General features: G+C 52.1%; 3 protein-coding genes across 3 annotated transcripts; all 3 read left to right on the top strand.

Moving 5' to 3' along the window:
- The first annotated feature begins 1,998 nt into the window (after nt 1-1,998).
- TGME49_268760 (hypothetical protein) lies at nt 1,999-4,764 on the top strand. Its single transcript, XM_002365528.1, has 2 exons — nt 1,999-3,096; nt 3,571-4,764. The coding sequence occupies exons 1-2, from the start codon at nt 2,518-2,520 to the stop codon at nt 3,868-3,870; spliced, it is 879 nt and encodes a 292-aa protein (XP_002365569.1). The 5' UTR covers nt 1,999-2,517; the 3' UTR covers nt 3,871-4,764.
- An 18-nt stretch (nt 4,765-4,782) lies between these two features.
- On the top strand, nt 4,783-5,795 carry TGME49_268765 (hypothetical protein; the record flags this gene model as incomplete). The annotated part of the gene is made up of 2 exons (XM_018781518.1): nt 4,783-4,997; nt 5,711-5,795. The coding sequence occupies 2 exons, from the start codon at nt 4,783-4,785 to the stop codon at nt 5,793-5,795; spliced, it is 300 nt and encodes a 99-aa protein (XP_018636554.1).
- An 818-nt stretch (nt 5,796-6,613) lies between these two features.
- On the top strand, nt 6,614-11,989 carry TGME49_268770 (dual specificity phosphatase, catalytic domain-containing protein). The gene is made up of 6 exons (XM_018781519.1): nt 6,614-7,596; nt 8,380-8,554; nt 8,918-8,985; nt 9,478-9,675; nt 10,062-10,554; nt 10,909-11,989. The coding sequence occupies exons 1-6, from the start codon at nt 6,766-6,768 to the stop codon at nt 11,835-11,837; spliced, it is 2,694 nt and encodes an 897-aa protein (XP_018636555.1). The 5' UTR covers nt 6,614-6,765; the 3' UTR covers nt 11,838-11,989.
- The last annotated feature ends 1,549 nt before the right edge of the window (nt 11,990-13,538 follow it).

The raw sequence follows: 13,538 nt of genomic DNA, 5'->3' as shown, positions 1-13,538 counted from the left end.
AGAGGTGACTTCAACTTCCGAACTGGCCTGGTGAGTGTATTACAAAGAAGAAATAGAGTATGCACCTTTTAACGTGGCGTAAGAGCTCAGACGAGTTTCGCTCCAAGCCCATTCGGCGTTGCCGCCTCAATGAAGGCAACGAGTTGTGCAATTCAGCTTTTTAGTTTGCTCAGGTATCCCAGTCGTGCTGGTCAGTTTTAAATTAGCAACAATGGTGTTCCACTCGATGTTTGAGCACTGGGTTACCTGAAGTCTTTCCGTTAGGGTTGGGGTCCAGTAGAAGTTCCCATTCCTTTCGGTACACCAAACAAGCAGAGCTACAAATCAAGAATTTCTGGTCAAGAGCCTAGGAGCCTTCGTCATGTGCATGAGTGCTGAATCACAAGAATATGCAACTTGTACATAACGTTTCTGCAAGTGCATAAGACGAAACAGTTTATCTTTGTGCAAAGTGCCGCCCTCCGGTAGCCGCGACATCCCAATATGGGGGACCGTTTCCAAGTTTCAGACGTTACTACCCCCTGTTCGATGGTCCTTGTCATACTAGCACCTCAGCAGAAGTTTCCTCTCCCTGTTGATAAGTGGTAACCAGAATCCATATACTACACCTACAGCAAAACCGCTGGGGAATGTGTCTTTAAGGCAGCAGAAGCAGCATGCTGGTGCGTGGCGAATTCCTCCAGTGGAAAGAATTTAGGCGTGAAGTCGCCGCAACTCATGAGAGTAACAGTGCTGATGTCCAAGTAAAACAAGCCAGATCAACGATCGTTCAATTCTATTCTCGGTTGCCGCCGTACTTCAAGAGCGTATTATTATTGCCCCGACAACGTGGAACATCTGGCGCACATGCTCCCCTACACTCCCGAGAGGTCTGGTGACTGACCGCTACATTCCAATGCAGTCTATCGGTTGTGCCTGAAGTGTGGCGGTGCCTACAAAGTGAGTCGGTTGAGGTCTTCTATAACTCGTTTAGCAGGATTCCTCCCTGTTGCTGACGCCCGCCATATTAACCTGAAAAGATAGTCTCATTCTTGCCTTTGACCAAGCAGAGGGTAGACGCTCGCCTCAAAACAAGGATGCTCAGTGGAAATGTCAGACAAAACCCTTGGTGGGGGGCAAGCCACGAGCGAACTTAGTTTTGAGTAGATCCCCTTGTATTTTTCAAGTTGCTGACATGTTTGTCTTCCTTTGTAACCGCAACCTCCCAAACACTAACGGAGACCTCCATCCACATCTTTTTTCCGCGTTCTCGTGAAATTGGATCATTTTCGATCAGCGGGGGGAAGCTGCAGTTTGGTACGGTTCCGGCCTTCACAAAGGAACCCAATCCATACTGGTTGACGCACCTCTCTGTTACACAAATACGCATTTCCAAGGACCAATTCCAGTAGCCAAACGAATGTCACGCGCAGCGTTTTGCGCCATGTTTGTTGGCGGTCAATATGCGCAAACGAGAGACTCGAGAGGCGGACTTATGCGACACATCTCCCCGCGTTTTGATTTCCCTGTAGAAATCAAATGAAGTTACACACGGTAAAAGCACTCGATGTGGAGAGAGAGAGTCCTTGTCTGCGTCGTGTCTGTCAGTGCCCAGCCGTCACAAACTGCAGCTTATTTTCGTGTGCGACACAACCTGTGTACGGAGGCGGTGCATGACACGTGTACAAGGGAACTCATTTTTTAACACGGAAACACAACTTCGTCCGCGCGATACGTGTCTTCTGAGGACCTGTCAGGTTACGTATTCGCTTTACCACAGAGGCCGAGCGCACGACACAACAAAGCTTTTGAAAGAGTCACGTTTGCTGGCGGCCTCTTCGCCGACCATCTACAAAACCCTGGGGCCGGCCGTCAGCCGTTCATGTGTTACTAAATCACAATCGGGCGTTGTGCTGGTGGCAACAGCTCCTGCCACGTTTCCGTGGATTCTAGCAGGCGCGCGGCGGTTAGAGCAAGCCAGGCGCTGTGGGACCGACAACAGGGCGCGGGCTAGCGAGTGAACATGACACGGAAATACGTGGCTTTCGCTGGAAATGAGTTTCTGAATTTGCATGTGTTTTTTATTGCCAACTAGTACGATTATTGGCTTTAACAAACGAGAGGCACTGCGGAACTGGCTACTCACTTGCGGCGCTTGGCTGAAACGTCATGCGTCTCGGTGTCTTGACGTGACATTGAACCTTGCTAAAATTGAGCTTGAGGGTTTCCTCGTTTTGGATAGTAAAGACTCATCCGACGCAAAAATTGCTTCGGCGAAGTTAAATGTGCTTTCGCTGCCACGGTCCAACTCAAGAAATCGAAAAGGCCCGGTTTTTCGTCATAGGACGACAGTTCCTTCGGCCGAATTTGTTCGGTGAACGGGGTCAAGGTCTATCCTACCGCGCCTGACAAAGCGGGCTCAAGAATTACTCCCCAATGTGGACCTTTGATGAGACGTTTTGTCTTTTACACGACTACTAACCGGGAATCCTGGGTCCGACAGCATGAAAAATTTCGATATTCGATGACCCCTTTCGAATGATCCACACGGGCCTGGATCTGCCGCCGTTGTTCTCGGGTCCCAGCACCCGAATGTCTCTCATGGCAAACCACGTTGCAGTCACGATGAACTTGCTGGGCATTTCTCTAGCTCTTACTATCCTTTTTTTTCCAAGTCTCGTCCACGGATGGGGCTCTATGAGGAACTCGGACAATCAAAATAGGGTCATGAGTTTCGATCGCGCACCTCTTACACCTCGCTCGTTGCGACCCAGATCGAACGCAGCATTCTCGTTTCTTCAATCGGACGCTGAAGAAGATGATGACGAGGAAGATGACGGAGACAAAAAAAAGGGGCACAAAAAGGCTGAGCATGAAGGACACAAGCATGCAGCGAAGCACCACGAGCACCACGAGGAACCGTCAGTGCAGCCGATTGTTGCGATTGCGACTCCTGTGCCTCAAGCGGGGGGTGCACAACAAAAGCCGCCAGAAGACCCAACAGAGGAGAAGTTTTTGGAGAAATTGCCTGCAGCGGACAAAGAGGCCCTGCTTCACGGCATGATTGATCCGTCAGTCCATTTCCCGCTGCTCTTGCATATGGCGTGGAAGCAGACCGTAAGTGAATCGCGCTCTTGTTTTTCAACTAATGGCAGCAGGCGTGAATGTGACTAGTGGTTGTGCAGACGCAGTGTGTAGCGAGTCTCCAGAAGGTATACTTTCGTATTCTTTGTTTTTCGTGAAGAGCATTGTCTCGCGTGTAAGGAGAGAGCCTGGACTGACACCGGTGCAAGCGTGGAGCCCGGACCACGACACAAGCACACCTTGGCAGGCAGTGTTGTCGGTGGGTCAAGACCATTTTCCTGGCTGCCTAAGAACCTGCTGAACTGCGGATTCTTCAAGCTTTCACAAGAATCTTGCGCTGGAACTAGCTGCGGTTCCATTCACGAAACACACTGATTCTGCCTCTTCGCTGGAAGAGCCCCTGTGCGAGATGATAGGCCTGGATGTGAGTGACTCCTCGTCCAGGAGCAGGAGTCTTGAAGTATTCAGCACTCCAGTGCTTGTCCCTTTTTTGTTGAGCATATGCAGTTGAGAGCTATCAAGCACCTGAGGAAAGCGACGAGTCTCTTGGACACTACCCGTGGTCACATGGATGGCATCCCGCGCGACGAAAAAAAGGTGCCTTCTGTCTCCGCTGCCGTCACCGTCGACGTTTCGGGAAAGACTATATCTATTGCGGAAGTTAACAAGAAACTTCGAGATGTTCTGACTGAAGCACAGACTGTCGAAGCATACCTAAGCAGCGCAAGGAGCCAAATCAACACGCAACTTGCTAAAATCATACCTCCGGTAAAACCGCAGCAACCGGCCGGTGCTCCTGCTCACTGAAAGGTTGTCACAAATGCTGCTGTTGATTCTGTTTTAGCCCTTATTCGTTCCGAGTTGTTTAGTACAGGGACAGCAACATCTGTTGGGTTCGAGAGGGCTGTTTCGTGGTCAATAGCGGGGTCTGCCCTTTTTCATGTTCCACAGTGGCGCAAATGCTCATCGCAGGAACGGGGAAGCGTGTTGTTCATTGCCCACCACGCTGACTGCGGTTCTTTCCCATCACTGGGCTCCACTGAATTTCAAAACTGCAACAGGACATTGCAGCTTTGTTGTGGGGCGCCGCACTCTCGTTTCCGGTTGAAATTGTTTCTCGTTGCGCAAGAGGCTTGGCGCTGAGATACGTCGTAAATGAACAAGCCCCGTTTAGTGAATGCAATTTTCTTGACTATTTTCCATCGTGCCAAGATGACCTGCGAGGGCAGTGTGGACGTCTAAGAACGAAGAGTTTCTCTTCTGATCACGCTCTGATACATGCGTTTGGGCTTCTGTTTCATGCGGCCACTCGCCAGGCGGTGACGGAGCCAGTTTGATGCACAAAGTTTGCCCCCTATCGCATTCTTGGTTCTTCTCCGCCGAAGGGTGGCGATAGGGCGACACACTGACTTACTGCATCAAGCGAATGTCAGGGACATCAACAGTATTTTTGTGAAGCCACCGAATACGTTTCGCATCGTTGGATCTTCGTGCAGTCTTGTGGATTTTCTTCCAGAATGAGCGATGTGGGACGTTGAGGATAGGAACGAGAGGATAGACCACCCATGAGGGTACCTTCTGACAGGAAGTAGCGTTGTTGTGGGTGGTATGGCTGAAGATTGAATTCCATCACTGGCTAGCTGTAGGTGTCACACACCACCGTCGCAGACACCTAAAATAGCCAACAAGCTTTGTTATCTGTTACGGGAGCAATAGAGGATGCCTTACAAGCTTGAGGCTGTGGTCCTCGAGTCTGATAAGGCGGTGCGGGCAGGAAGCACAACAGGGTCATTCATGGTGAATCTCTTACCGGAAAGTCGACGGCTGCAACGAACCCACCCACACAAGAGTAACTCCAGAGCGAAGAGAAGTTTTCTCGAAGCAACTCGGATTGACACAGTCGGTCAGCGACGCTCATTCTTCGCAAATTCTAGGTGCGCTTGTCGCCTGACTTACAATATTGGGCAGCGCTTTCTTCTCTCGACGTTTCTGGGAACCAAGGGTAGAACGTAACCGTGGAGTGTTACCCCTATATTGGACATTTGTTCCACTCACGAAATGCTTCAAGAGGGGTGTGACCACAGGCTCCGTGCACTGTGCCTGTCCACACACAGGGATGAAAGAAGCAACGACAAACGAAATAAAGTCTGAAATGTATCAGAGCTTTTTGGTGCTTCTTCGATGCCTACGACGGAGTTGTTGAATGTATCCGCGGGGGAAGTCCTCTGTGGCGCATAACAGAGAGGGCTGAATATCAGTGTAGGGATTCGGCAACATGTCATCTACTCTGATTAGGAAGACTCTGCTATGTGTATCTTTTCATTCTTCTGCACGACACCGACAAGCGGTAGCATGAACGGCCGCGCACCGTAACGAAATCCAAGTACCAATATGAGAGGGAATGACAACGGACGAGCATTATGACACAAACACAGTTGTACTGCGCGTGCTCGAAAACGTGATTCAGGTTGAACAGGTTCTGCAGCACCAGAAGAGCATGCAAAACACCACCACGATACTGGCTTCCTCGGCTAAACATCCAGTGTCTGCGACCCGATCTAATGGCTGACTGGATACTTCGGACATTGAAGAGCGAGGTAGCAGTCCTCTGTTCAGCGGGCTCTTGTGTGTATTTGTTTCTCTGCAGCAACACAGAACTGGCATCTGGGGTTTCTACCATGGTTAGACATGCGTTTCTTATGCCAGAAACTTCCACGTGTAGTATACATTAGCTTGCCGCGTCGCTGCCACCATCACGAGGCCAGAATACGACGTACGCGTGGAGTGGAGTTGTAGTGTAGCAGTGTGCATTAATATGCTCCACGCAGAGACGCTTTTCAGGGCTGAGTGCTAACACGGGAAACGACTAGAGAAACCTTCTGTACGTTCCCCGGTGGGACGTAGATGATTCAACAAACACGGGCAACTACGATCGCCGTTTGTACCTAGCTGTTTGGGGCATCCAAGGTTGTCGGTTGCTGCAGTGGTCGCCAAACTAACCAAACACATTCATATTCTGCAACGGTACAATGCAGCTGGGAAAAGCCACAGCTTTAGTGGCGTGCCTGACACAGGACATCGCGGATGTTTGACCGGCTGCTATTCCTGCCACTGAGAGGTTTTTGTACACATCACGAGGACAACCCATCGCATATTTGAATCTGGCAAGCCTTCATACGAGGCAAATAAAATGGATGCATCGGCCTTTAGAGCCGTTTTCGCTTCTGAACTCGAGATGCTGCATGTCGCGAACGAAACAACAGTCGCTCCGGCAGGGGCTGGACCCTGTCGTGGATCACGCGTGTTCCCAAGAGTTACGTGCATGCAGCTAAAAGACCTTCGATGCAGGGGAAAGACATCCGTTCTCTCCTTCCGAACGATGCAGTCCTCCTCTGAGCACACGGTAGAATCTCTCTAATTTTTTAGAGGTTACAGTGCTACAGCGACTCTCAAGGCTTTGCTTCCAGTGGCATCTCATTCGTGTGTTGTAAACCCGCATCCCTCTACGCGTCATTCCCGTTCTGGGGCTGTGGCGAGGTGATCCCTAAACAGTTTCGACTGCACGACCGCTATATGAGAATAAAGATGTAATGACCATGACTGAACGCTACATGTACTCAACGGAATCTCAGTAACACAGTGTTCCTCTCTTGGAGGCTGCGAGGTGCCGACTCGTGTGTTTCCATCTGTCCCGTGACCGCAATGTCGCGAACCTCGGCCGGGCTTGTCCCAGCTGGCGGCCCGTCCAGTCCCGCCTTCTCATTTTTTGCACATTTCTCGCCACTTTCGGGACACCAGAAACAGGCGGCGCATCAGATCCTGCCACACCTTTTCCTAGGTTCAGCCGCTGCCGCCCGGAGTGCAACTTGGCTGCAGCAGAACCGCATTACGCACATTGTCTGCGTGCACAACGCTGAAGTCTCGCCTCACGAGCTCAAACGGCAGCTGACAATATCACACCCCGCAGGCGATACGCGAGCGACCTCTCACCACCACCGGCAGCAAACTGTTGCAGGGCAACTCGTCGTCCACCCTGACCGGTGTGTCTACTGCTGCTGCTACGTCCAAGACACGCCCCAGCAGGTTTTTCTCCCTGTGCTCTTCCCCGTCATGGATTTCATTGACAACGCAATCCGAGACCAGTCCTTCAGGGGAGGAGGCTCTCAGGCGTCTGGCTCTCAGACACCGCGCCAGAGCAGCAGCGCCCCGCAGCGGAAATACCCCAGACGAAATCACATGTTTGTCTCCGCGGAAGAGCAAACGAGCCTTGTGGATGAAAGTGGGGAAGACGGCCGCGAGTCACGGTCGTCCCCGAAGGGGGCAGACTTAGGCAGCTCGACTCGAAATAGTTTGCCTCAAGGAAGTCCCAGCGGGGCTCCGCACGGAAACGTCCTTGTACACTGCGCAAAAGGCATTAGCCGCAGTGCCTCCTTGGTCATCTGCTATCTGATGTTTCGCCGATGCTGGTCCTATGCCGACAGCTTCACGTACATTCGGCGAAAACGACCCATCTATCCAAATGTCGGATTTCAAGTAAGAACTGCGGGAAACAGGTGTGGCCATTGGCCACGGTAATGTGGACTGAACGTCACGGCACCGCAACTTGCTGTATTCTGATTCAGATTCTCGTGGCAACGTTGTCTGCGCGGTGCATTTTCTGGTTTTCTATTATTGCCGTGGTCAGATCAGGCTTGAAACACGCTGTTGCACTGCGTTTCTTCTTCCCATGCTAGCAATTCTTCTGCTGCAGTAGCTGGCGGGTTGCTCAACGGCGGAGTGCCTTTGGCTTCCGAACTTCTCCCTGGCTGTCAATTCATCCAACACTTTTCAGAGGACACTGTAGACGATGGAGAGCTCGCGTTTCACCCATAAAGCGTCTTTTTCGTAACCAGTCAAATGGTCCTGCATGTGTGTCCATATGTATGAATGCGCGTATCTACAGGTATAAAAAATTTAGATGCCTCTTTCGACCTGTGGGTATCTGCGTATGGATCCATATGTCCAAAAGCATACTAGTAAAAGCCGTCAGCTGTGCGACTTCTCTGAGCGTGATCCCATGATTCTCAGGTCCTTGCCATATGAATACAATCCAGGCAAAACGCTGTGTTTCTGCCCAACTCTGCTGGCATCACGCAGAAGACTGCATTGCCACTCCACTCGTTCAAGCGTGCCGGCTTTGTACGGAGGACTGGTAACCTTTTTAGGGCATTTTATTTTGGAGGGAGAGTTTTTCCTTCTTACTACCCTGCTTCATTTCTGGGCATCATTTCCTGCTGTGTTCGGTTTCTCTCTTCCCCAATCCAACTGGTGAAACAGATCCAGCTGCAAGAGATTCAAAAGCGGCTGCAGAGGTTTCGTCCTACGATACCGCGTGTAGATGAAGCGGAGGAGGGCCTGAAACGAGTTACCCCAACAGCCGTTGCAGCCGGACTTGTTCGTCCGGACGATGACGAGCCTGATTTGTTCCGGAGAGATCCTACGGCAGCCGAGAGTAAGCTGACAAAGACCGGAAATGCGCTCAACGTCAGACTTCAGTGGCTGCACGCAGCGGACTTTTTGGCGGATGTTCCAGAGTGAAAAGCGATGACGTTTTCCGTTGAATCCGACTTTCGCGTTTGCCCGAAGAATCGAACAAGACTCGACTGTTCAATAGTTTCGCTGCCTTTGCTGGACCTGTTTACTACGTACGTACGGTAGTTCTGTCAGGCCTTTTCTTCCAAGCAGATTTCGTAGGGAAGCAAAAATTCGCATAGCCTGAAAAAACGGTCGCGCGGGACCATCGGAGCAACCAAGTTGAATTACCCAGCTTTCGAGTCTGACCCCTGCAAGGTTGCGTGTCCTGTGCTGCACGCAGAACTCCTGGAGATATTTAAAGAGGCGCGAACGGCTCTAGATTCAGCTGCCCTTGAACAGAGGCTTGTTGTGAGTCATCCGCCTGTCTGGCGTTGGTGCTCAAGACCTACAGACTGTGGTGCTCACTGCAGTCGTTCCTTTTCGACACTGTTTTTTTGCAGATATTACTCTTAAGGCGAACACTGGTCACGCAGCTAGTTCGCACCGTGTGGCCTGAGTAAATTATTTTCTCAATGTGTACTAGGTGACAGTCGGGAAGAGTGAAAACATGTTAGTTTTTTTGTGATGGGTCGGACTGCGAAGAGCGCCTGCGTTGTCTTGCTCAGAAATCGTTCCGCACAAAACGGTGGCATCTAAGAGTGGCTACGAAATGTAGGTTTTCCTGTGTGAACGCCTTGGGATGCGCGAGTCGTGTTTCTAGAAGCCGAACAGTGGATGCTGGCGTACGAGGCACCAAAAAAGTTCCTTGTGAAGCCATGGCTTTCTGGGAATTCTCCTCGAGCTCAGCTACGGGGATCCTGGGTACTCGCTCTGTTCTTTCGGTCCATGCGTTTTCGACAGGCCAGCATTTTGACTCAACTTCTGGAGACTCAGGAACTGGTGGAGAACATGTTCTCGCAATCTAGTTTGCTTAGGGACCGCCAGAAATGGGAGCTTCATGGGTTGTTTTTCGAAAATCTCAAGTCATATGGAGTTGCGGCGCCTGCTGAAGTCCTTGCCACCGCCGAGAAAGTGGCGAAACGAGCGAGCGATTTGAAGGTGCGTTGTCGATTTCTGACTTCCTAGCCTGCAAAACATCCGCCGTTCTGTGCGAACTTTAGGACCTCGTAGCCCACGCTTCGACACAGACTCCATACCCGCAGTATCTGAGCTGCTCTATCCGCAGTAACCTTCAATCCACTTGCGAAGAAAGACCTGAAAGCATCCCGTGTAAAGGAATGATGTTTTGATACAAATCCTACGCGATTCCAGGCGGTTAGTTAGGCCCACTACCTTCCCTTAGGTGACCTGCAGCGACCCTCGTTTTCCGGAGATTCTCATTCAACGTAGCGAATTGCGGGGTACGTCTCCACCTTCAAGACTTTGCGTTGTTTTCCAAATATACGCTGAGCCCCACTTCGTGGTGTTCTGCGGCTCTGTCGCAGCTCGTGTTCACGGCCACCTTGCCGGGGGTGGCGATGGCCGACACAGTTGCCGAGGAGATTCGCCGCTGGGTGCAGGTGGCGACGAAGGTGGCTGAGGAACGCGAGAAGAAGGCTCAGGCGGAGCGGCCAAAGAAGGAAAAAATCCCGGACGAGCGCTCTGCAGGGAAGCTGATCAAGAATTCCGGCGGGGACGCACAGGCAGAGACACCCGCGTTGAGTCACAAGAAACCGCACGACGACCTCAAGGGCGGGGGGGCTGCGGCGAGCGGATGCCTGAGTCCTCGGAGTATCCTGAATAGCGAAAGCACGCAGGAGAAACACTCTCAGAGCGGGCAGAAAGACGGCTCTGATGGACTCGACCTCTCGTCTGGACACCAACTTTTCGGCACGCAAGTCTCCTCAACTGCTGCCACACTGCGTGAGAGGTTGAAAAAGATCCGAGAGAAGCGCGCAGCTCTTGCTGACACCTCAAAGGGTCCTGGAACCGATCAAGGTACGCACGGAACTGGAAGGAACGTAGCAAATGAGTCCTGTGAGAATACCTTCAGGAGTCAGGAGAGGCGTGTGACACGTTCGATCAGTGGAGTTGAGCGACATGTGACTGAGGCGGCTGGTGAAGTGGCGGAAGGCGTGCGACTCGATCTGGTTTCTTTTAAACGATAACTGTGCGAATCGAACAACATCTCCCAGCGCTAGTCTTAGTGTGCAACATACGTTTTACGTACGGTGGTACGGCTTTGAGGAACCTTTAAACACAGTTACTCAACTAGCGCTTGGACGTCTGGTTTGGCTTTAGATCTACTGGCTGCAACCCCTGTCCCCCCAAGTTTTGTGTTTTCTCATGCAGCTTCGTCTGCTGGAACATGTAGGGACGCGCGAAATAGCGAGGGACCCTCCGATTCGCCAGCTAAGGCCGATGAGTCTAGATCAGGGTCCCCGCGAATGGCCGTGCCCCGACAACCGCCAGATGACGACTGGAAAGACCGGCGGCAAATGAAGAAATTGAAGAAGCAGAAGAAGCGCGAGAAAAAGGAGAAAAAGAGAATGAAGAAACAGAAGAATGGTCGCAGCGGGAGGTCTCTGCGTGCGCCGAGCTCGAACAGTTTCAGCAGCGGCTCTGTGAGCAGCAGGAGCAGCGCGAGCCCGCGGCGAGAGCATTCGTCCTACAGGAATCTGTCCCCGTCCGACTTCGCTAGAAAGGCAGGCAATTCGACTTCAGATCGGACGTATGACCGTGAAGAACGAGAGAGGCGCGAAATATCCCACTCATCCTCCCGAGAGCGGCGCCCGCACAGCAGGTTCCACGAACGAGGCCGGTCCGTTGAGAGTCGCGGAAGATCGGCGCGAACTCGCAGGCGTTCTTCGTATTCGGAGGAAAGTCGACGTGGCAGAAGAGACTCTTCTCGATCCCCTTCCTGCGCCAGGTGGCGGAAGAGAAGAAGGTCGAGTTCCCGATCTCTATCGCCTCGGAGGCGGCGCGAGGGAAGGGGCGAAGACAAAAGTGAACAAGAGGCCGGTGGGTCCCGGTGCATGTCCCAAGCAGGATCTCTAGTTCGGAGTGAAACAAAGAGAGTCGCTGATCGGAAATATTCACGCGAATCTCCTCCAGCGAGAAGGCGAGTAACGCGCAGCAGGAGTGTCGAATCGCGAAGGTCCTCGTCAAGGTCGCGATCGCTCTCTCCCGCTCTCCGCCGTCTGTCACGCGAACGGGCCTGGTCACCGCTAAGTCACAGCCGCAGCAGAAGTCCGCGTGAAGAGGGGCAAAGAAGGCGGTAGTCATTGCCTTTTTCTCAGCGACTGCTCGTAGGCGCGTCTCTGCAGGAACCTTGAAGGTTGCCTCTTGCGATGGAAACACAAGTCTGGAGCATAGGGCTATGCGGCCTCTGGCGGGACGGAAAATTTCAAGGACCCACTGGTGTTGTTCTGTTCGTGGACTGTCTTCCGGTTGGCGACGGCACCACCGTTGTTGTTTGTGTCTAAAGCACCTGGCGCACAACACCCTTTTTGCGCATCCTTTTCCGGGTGCTGCCAATCTCGTTGTCACAGATGTCAAAGCAAAAGTATTTGGCTCCCGTGTGTTTGTACACCTAGATTTCGTCCCTCGGGGGTGGGCAGGGACCCTCTGGTGGCGACTGTGCTTCCAGGGTGTAGGACTCGAAGTACGCTCTGGTAGCTTCCCTGTTTCTGCAACGGCTTTAGTGGTAACGGTCCTTCAGTTTCCCTTAGAAGCTTGCTGGACCACGCATGTGGGCACACCACTTCTGTCTGCATCTGTACGAGTGGAGAACCCAATAGCACCACGAGGCAGCCACGGTATCAGACGTGCATAGAGTCCTCACGATATACGCACGCGATCGTGTCGCTACCATGCTGACAGTGCCCTGGCAGATGTGCAGGACCATCTTACACACTGCTCAGTGGGGAAAGAGTGTAGAGGCGACAGGCAACCGCAGGTTTCCGTTAGAATTGAATATCGTAAATTGTTGCTGGAAGACAATTCAGCTAAGGTGGAGCTAGAATTGGCTGTGGTACGCAGCAACTAGTGCGTCAAGTAGACGACGGATGTCCAGACTTGGTAGAACAGCGAGCTTTCCCTTCGTCACGACTTAACGGAATGGGTCGACTTTGGATTGGAGGCTCTAGCAATACATGGAATCCACACCAGCACATTGCCGGTGGCTCTGAAAGCTACGAGATGTAACGGAACGTTCTTTTAAGGGTCTGGACATGGCATGCCGCCCACTTGTCCGCATCGGGTCGTCGTCGCTGAGAGCTAGCCACCGTTGCACTTGTACCAGAAAGATGTAATCTTCTAGTGACTCCCCAGTTTAGTAACTGAACAGCTTCCTTTGTAACAGCGTGACTCTACTGTGTCACCGAGTAACACTGGTTCGCACGGAACCGCCACAACTGAATTCTTCGACTGTCACGGTCTCGCGGTAGCGGACAGGAACGGAACGCCAGGCGAGGCAAGTCTGTGCTCATTCCCGACTCTGCTTGTCTTGAAGACAGCCGCATAGAGAGACAACACAACTCAGAACACACAGCTAACTTTAAAGAAAATGTGAAGCCACCTCCAGGAGCTGCGCCCTTCGCATCCGGGCGCTAGAGGCGGCTTGCATGCATCTAAGCACGGAAGCCCGGTGCAGCAACGAAGTGGACGACAACAGGGTAGCTTCCTTTTGGACTATACAAGTCCATGGGTACAGACGCAGATCAGAAGAAACCGGTGTTGGCATTTGCCGTATCGTAGCACTGGCACAAGAAAGACATTCTTTTCCTGCGGAGCTTCCTCAAGGACTCGATGTCACTTGCATCGTGTAACGCGCAGTGACTAGCAGACTCGTTCCACGCCAACTGCCTCTCAAGACACATTACCGTGTCCACACGAAGACCAATTGATCTAGAATGCTCGTCAGTGCTCTACATTTAAGCATATGTCTCCGTCCGACGAAATTGGAACAGAGTTTCAAGGCA

This window comes from Toxoplasma gondii, chromosome VIII, assembly GCF_000006565.2.
Source record: "Toxoplasma gondii ME49 chromosome VIII, whole genome shotgun sequence".
Taxonomy (NCBI): domain Eukaryota; phylum Apicomplexa; class Conoidasida; order Eucoccidiorida; family Sarcocystidae; genus Toxoplasma; species Toxoplasma gondii.
Note: the sequence above shows the minus strand (reverse complement) of the source record. Positions and strands in the feature narration are given on the sequence as shown.